Genomic DNA, 6,764 nt, shown 5'->3' on the forward strand with positions numbered 1-6,764 from the left:
AAAAAATTACAAATAAAGTGAAAATAAAACCAACGCAGGCAAGAGCCTGGGCATAATTTAAAGGCAAATGTTTGGGGCGCCAGACGTTACATCCAGAATAGCTGTCCATAAAATGCACCGTATGGAACGTTCCTAATGTGCTTTTAGCGGCCTCGTTGCTGCTCATCAAAATAGGATCAACTATTATTTCTGTCAAAGGAATATCCTGCATAATTAAAATTTCAAAATTGACAAATGATGGAGTCTTTATACACATTTGTTGAGCCAATTAAACCTGCTAGTGTAATTGTGGTGAATGATAAATTTCATGCCAACTTTGAAATTTTAACTTTTGATAAATTGCAACTTCTGGCGTTTATTATTTTAATACACCAAAATGGCATTTTGGTCAATATGCAATCGTTGCCATTGTGCCAAATTTTCTAAATTTGAATTTTTATGCTCCAGGCATTGTATTTACTTGATCACAAGGGAAAGCCATTGATATCAAGATGCTATAGAGGACCGTTCCCTCAGCATATAATAGAAAAATTCATGGCGCTTTTGAAGACCACGGAAGAAAAGCTTCAATGCGCACCGCCAATTATTTCATCGGGCCCACCAGACGAGGGCATTTACTATCTATATGTCAGAATGGGAAATATTTTTGGTATTTGTGGTATATTGTGATCATTAGTCGTTGGGGTAACCACTTGTAATGCCAATGCAGCTTCTATTTTTGTTTTCCTTCATAAATTTCTGGAGGTTTTTGAAATATCTTATTTTAGGTTCTAAAGGGATATTTTAAGGTTATTGAGGAGGAAACTATACGGGACAATTTTGTACTCATTTATGAGCTTCTTGATGAAATGGTGGATTGGGGGTATCCGCAATTTACAGAAACTCCCATCCTTAAAGAGTAATGTTTGTTTTTCTGACTGTGTGTAGATATATTACACAGCGAGGATTTAGATTTATTACACGCCAAGAGCATCCTCCGGAAAGCATCACTTCAAATATTTCTTGGCGGTCCGAAGGAATTAAATACAGGAAAAATGAAGTCTTTTTAGACTTGGTTGAGAACTTGAATTTATCGGTAAAAATGTTCCCTTCATTGTAGGTTAATTCGAATGGACACGTCATCTCTTCTGATATCACCGGAATTTTAAGAATGAAATGTGACTTAAGTGGAATGCCAGAGCTGCGCTTAGGTAGGAAAATCGATGACATTTGGTTAGGCCTTAATGATAAAATATCCCTGACGCCAATGAATGGGAGTGGGCTTGTGTGTCCTACCGGTATAGAGTTAGAGGATATAAAATTTCATCAATGTGTGCGTCTAAACATGTTTGACCAGGACCGAACGATCTCGTTTATCCCACCTGACGGCGAATTTGAGTTGATGAGATACCGGCTTTCCGTTATTCCTGGGTCTTCTCATGAAGCAATCGGGACGCAGCCGATACTTTCATCGACCGGAAATAACATGCCGCTTATCTGGGTCGAGTGTACCACGATTTGCCATTCTGAGACTAGAACAGAGTGCTTTTTGAAGGCTAAGGCCAATTTTTTGAAAAAATATGTTGCCACCGGAGTGGAAGTTCATATTCCCGTGCCTTATGATATTTTTGCCCCCAAATTCAAGGTATCATTTCGGTCGCGTCAACTGCTAGACTAACCACGGAAATGGCAAATATTCTCCAGAAAAAAACATCATCATTTGGAAGATAAAGCAATTTCCTGGAGGAAAGGAATATTGGTTTAATGTGGAGTACAGCATGCCCACAATCAAAGAGCCACCATCATTGCCAGGGGCGCAAATTTCATCGACCACCTTGATTGCTCAGAAGGCTCCAATTAGCGTCATTTTCGAGATACCATACTACGCCGTTTCCGGTCTTTCGGTAAAATATTTGAAGATTATCGAGGACTCTGGATACCAAGCTGTGCCTTGGGTACGGTATTTGACTCGTAATGGAAGTAAGGGCGAATTTCCTTTTCTTAGATGTTCACTTCAAAATGCCGATCCCCATCAAGACAAGTGCTGCTGATTGAATAGATTGATATTAAAGCTTTAACTACCCCAACAGTTTTATTAGTTTGTCTAAAATGTTCAATTGGCCCCTTTTGCCCTCAAAAGCGTTCATGTGGTCTTGGAGGACACACCGCTGAATGGACAATGTTAGCAGGGCATCAAACGAAGAAATGGGCTGCCGATTCTCCATAGAGATGTAAAGCCTCTTTCCAGAAAGTGTAAATAAAAAGCCGGAATGGCATATCTCCACAGGAATGGCCTTTAAAGCTTCATTTAGAATCTAGCAATTAAAGCCATCAAATACTCTTGTGTAAATCTCCTCGTCTAAAAGATACCTTCTGGCTCTTAATAGCTTTGTATTAAAATCTGTTGACGATATTTTCCCATTTTCTGTGGGCGGCAGTTCCCGATTGTCTGTGGGCGGAATTTCCCCACCATCAACTTGCCTTTCAAATGAATGTTGTAAGCCCATGCTGCTGTCTGTTATGCTAATGTTGAGCCGGCGATTTTCAAGATGGAGGGGTGGTATTTCTTTCAATACTACCTCATTTGACAGCGTATCAATTGCAAGCTTAGCATACTTATGATTGGGTGAATGCTCGGAACCGCACTTGATATGGGAATAATCTATCAGGAAAAAGGCATCATTGCCAGTGAAAGAGATATTTGATGGAGTAAAAAACCAGCCGTCTGCGATCAGACTTTTTGCGGTCGCAATCAATTTGTTGTGTAAAGCTGCTGATGTGGAGTTTTTCACAGCCTTTGATGCCAATACGGAGGCTACTTCGGATAATTGCTAACCAGCATCAAAGGAAATCGTTACCTTAATACAAAGACCATATGACAAGGCCAAGTTGTGGGCGAGTACAAAGTTCCGCTGCTTTTGAAGACGTATTTTCTGAAATTCCAGCATCTTGCCCTCTTTGTTTGAATTCAGTGCATCAAGTAAGATCTCCAATTCAGAACGAGCATGACTAAAGTAAAATGAAATCTAACAACGGAACTACGTCAAATTGCCCAGCAAAATGGATACCCGATTTTTCTGTTCATCTTGAGAAGAACCGCTCAAATTTGATGGCACAATATTCTCCGTAGAGAGGGAATACACAATTGGCCCAAAGTCAATATGCTCCAAGTGATCCATTACATCGTTATTAAAATGAGGCCCAGACATTTTGGATAAAAATTGCAATTTAAAATTAGAAGCAATCCGAAGCTGATTTTTGCACTTTATTATCAGTTATGAATCGACTAAATCCCAGGTTCATATTGATGTTGGCAACTTTATTGTCGCTTTGCTTTATCGAGACGTGCTACTCTTCATTCCATATAAACTCTGTAACTACCTTTATCGATATATCGCATCACGTTCGAGTAAATAGCATCATCAAAATTGATCCATTGCCCTCCGGTCATCACTCGTTCAGGCTGTGTCTCGATGCTGGGCTTATTGATAGTCTTGTATTATTTACATTGAAGATTTCGGAGAATACAATTGAGCCCTCGAAAAGCGAAATTGACGCGTCTAGGTAGTTTCAATTTCTGATATATTAGATCTCACAAAACTTTCTATTTCGATTTTGACCTTGATGGTCCTTCTGTAGTGGATCAGATGATCGCTACTATTATGCTTGGAAGTCCGGGAGTTCCTTCTTTTGATATTACCAACTATCATGACAAACCCACGTATAAATTTGCCATCCCATCAGTTTTATTGATGCCTTATGATGTCGATTTTGAGACTACTAAGCTCAGGTATTTGGCGGCTTAATATTTTCTTTAGATTTTCAAACTGTGATCCCTTAAGCTTGCCGCCTAGCTTTGTATCAACGGGAAACACGTTCACTTTGCCCCTATCAAATGTTCCTGCCATGACCAACAAGCTCGAACCGTTTGAGGTGGTCAATAGATCCCCAAAGCTTCAATTTTTCAAGTATCCAATGATTGCTTACTTTCCGTAGCTATTCACGAAACATCCAAGTTTCATACAAAGATCTGTTTGTTACGGAAAAGATAGACTTGAAAAACTTGGGACCCAGGTAAGCATTATTTATTACTGACATGTGTTATCAGCCTTGCATCCCCCTTTACTAGACTTCGATATGCCTATACTAATATTCAGAGCATCCATTGTGCTATGAAAGATATGCCATTCATACTCCCTTCAGATGCATATGATGTTACCTACAGGGACGAAGTTGGTCTTATTTCAACCAGTGATTTCATCGAACATGAAGGGATGACAATCTTTAATTGTAGACCTCGATATCCAGTTTTTGGAGGTTGGGCCTCTTCATTCGAGATCCACTATAAGCTTCCGATTGCTGATCGACTTCATAAGACAAAATCTGGTGTTCATTATGTCGAATTGAAAGTGGGCCAACTCGCCCTGGATGCCATTACTTCCTCATTTAAAATGGACATTGTGCTTCCGGAAACTTCAAAGTATAATGTGTGCTTTTAACCTCTTAGATTGTTGGCACATAACTATAACAAAATTGGATTTAAAACGTCCATTCTTACGTTTAGGACAAATCTGGGGATTTTTGACAGCCCAGTGATTCAAATTACCTCCAACAACGTACTTGACGACCTTCTTGGAGATGAAATTAAAGTATGTTTAGTTACTTTTTAACTGTTAAGATTGAATTCGAGTATTCTTTGACCCAATCCTTCATGTCCAAATGCTTCTTTCTTTACATGGTCTTTCAACTTCTTTTCATAGCGTTCATTTGCTACAAATTGGTCAGAGCCTTTATATCCAAATTAATCAAACCATCCAAAGCGCTAGATAAGAAACTTCAGTGAAGTATTCAATAAAATGCAAAATTTTATTTTCCTAAATCATTTGGTTCGCAATGCCACATAATAAAACCCTAATAACAAAAAGCACGGAAAAATAAAACCTACAGCACGGAGTATTCCCATGCGGTCACCCATCATAGTACTGACTCCGCCAGCACTGGCTTGACTTCGGGGATCGGACGAAACCCGGTGTTTTCCAGTGTGTATGGCCGTAGATATTTGTACTTTTGTTACAAATTATACATACGTTAATAAATGCAATGCATATTGACAGCACTCTAATTAAATTTTTTGATTGCATTTGCATATGCATCTTCAGCGGGAACACTTAACGCCCCTCGTTAGCTTGAACGATCAAAAAGAGCCAGCGTTGCCGTCAGAGTCTAAATATACACATACCATTTCAGAGAGTAGACCCAATTGTTCTTCTGATACTATTTTGTATGTTTCAGTTCTTTATTTTAGTTTTGCTCTGGATGATGCGTTAAATTTTTCCAGATTGGCTGCCAAGTCTTTATCGCAAGATGAATTTTCGTTGTGTTTCGAGCCGAAGGATGTTCGGGACATTTCAACGTTAAGTGGGAATTTCAAGACCCTTCTCCCAACGGCCATTCTGACCCTTTGTTATATTTGTGGGATATTCATAAGATATTGCATATTATTTCCAATGAGGTGCTGCTTTAGCGCTTATTAGCTTTAGGTTGGGATTTCTGTTTTCATCTACGATTCTCCTTGGCCTTTGCGTTCCCTTCGTATTGGCGATCAATAATCCTTGCTTGACCAGGGTTTTCTTCTTAATAATATCGAAAAGTTGGGCCTTTTCGGCTTCAGCTGTGCTTCGACATCACGGAGAAAAGCCTGATCTTTTGGGAAAGATCCCACACATATTCGTATCTAATCACACATCGTTTATTGATTTTGTTCTTCTATCCTCACACAAGATTCCACATGCAACAGTTGCTCAAACACATGGCGGCCTTTTCGGAATTGTTCAAAAGTACCTTTTATCGATCATAGGATCTCTTTCATTCCAGCGGAACGAAAAAAAAGATCGAACATTGCTTACTAAAAAACTTCAAAATCACGTCAAGAACATCAAAAATGCGGCACCCATTCTCATATTCCCTGAAGGAACTTGTGTCAACAACGATTATACCGTTCTTTTCCATAAGGGGGCCTTTGAACTGGGAGTTGCCGTGTGTCCAGTTGCGATAAAGTAGAGACATCTTATTTTACCAGATAGGTACAACAAGAAACTGGTAGATCCGTATTGGAACACAAAGGAGCAAACTTTCACATATCACGCTTTGTATTTGATGACAAGATGGATGGTCGTTGCAGATATTTGGTGGCTGCCTCCTCAATACATTAAAGATGGAGAGGATGCAATTGATTTTGCCAATCGAGTGAAGGGAATGATATCCTCAATAGCAGGATTGAAAAATTTGTCTTGGGACGGTTACCTAAAGAACTACATGGCCGTCAAAGACCAGTCCAAATTACGCCAAAAAAGCCAAAAGACTTATGGATCGTCACTTACCTATCGCATTGCAAGGTCCCGCCAAACTCCAGACACCAGCCCCATCTTAAGCGATACCGAAGTTCCCAGCGTGTCGTTGAACACGGACCCAATGAATTTGGCTGATAGCGAGGAGTATACCCACAAAAGCGCTGATGATTCGCCCAAGGCTGTTGAAAACGCAGAAGACATCATGACGACAGAAAATCCCAAATGGCTCTCCTTGGATTTAACTGTGGATGTAAAGAACAAACTGCTCAAAGCTTCCACTGCCACCCGAAACACTCATTCCATGCCCACTCTGTGAGGGATTTTACAAAAATGTCGGAGATAAAGGGGACCTTGCTAAGATTTCAACATCTAGTTCCTTTTCTATCTTCCCAATACCAAGCTTTGCAAAAAGCAATTACTTAATAGATTAGAAAT

The 6,764-nt window shown here is 39.7% G+C and overlaps 4 protein-coding genes across 4 annotated transcripts; 3 read left to right on the forward strand and 1 right to left on the reverse strand.

Annotated features, from left to right (window-relative positions):
* Nucleotides 1–438: 438 nt before the first annotated feature.
* Nucleotides 439–2,030, forward strand: DI09_60p140 (uncharacterized protein; the record flags this gene model as incomplete). Its single annotated transcript, XM_013381620.1, is given in 7 exon segments — nt 439–658; nt 677–744; nt 768–898; nt 928–1,075; nt 1,100–1,624; nt 1,713–1,883; nt 1,908–2,030. The coding sequence occupies 7 exon segments, from the start codon at nt 439–441 to the stop codon at nt 2,028–2,030; spliced, it is 1,386 nt and encodes a 461-aa protein (XP_013237074.1).
* Nucleotides 2,031–2,294: 264 nt separating this feature from the next.
* DI09_60p150 (uncharacterized protein) lies at nt 2,295–3,188 on the reverse strand (the record flags this gene model as incomplete). Its single annotated transcript, XM_013381621.1, has 3 exons — nt 2,295–2,797; nt 2,846–3,005; nt 3,048–3,188. The coding sequence occupies 3 exons, from the start codon at nt 3,186–3,188 to the stop codon at nt 2,295–2,297; spliced, it is 804 nt and encodes a 267-aa protein (XP_013237075.1).
* Nucleotides 3,189–4,151: 963 nt separating this feature from the next.
* DI09_60p160 (ribophorin I family protein) lies at nt 4,152–4,822 on the forward strand (the record flags this gene model as incomplete). Its single annotated transcript, XM_013381622.1, has 3 exons — nt 4,152–4,459; nt 4,487–4,628; nt 4,658–4,822. The coding sequence occupies 3 exons, from the start codon at nt 4,152–4,154 to the stop codon at nt 4,820–4,822; spliced, it is 615 nt and encodes a 204-aa protein (XP_013237076.1).
* A 966-nt stretch (nt 4,823–5,788) lies between these two features.
* On the forward strand, nt 5,789–6,645 carry DI09_60p170 (uncharacterized protein; the record flags this gene model as incomplete). Its single annotated transcript, XM_013381623.1, has 3 exons — nt 5,789–5,816; nt 5,837–6,035; nt 6,063–6,645. The coding sequence occupies 3 exons, from the start codon at nt 5,789–5,791 to the stop codon at nt 6,643–6,645; spliced, it is 810 nt and encodes a 269-aa protein (XP_013237077.1).
* Nucleotides 6,646–6,764: the final 119 nt, after the last annotated feature.

The sequence above is a fragment of the Mitosporidium daphniae genome (assembly GCF_000760515.2).
Source record: "Mitosporidium daphniae strain UGP3 chromosome Unknown contig-60, whole genome shotgun sequence".
Lineage (NCBI taxonomy): Eukaryota > Fungi > Microsporidia > Mitosporidium > Mitosporidium daphniae.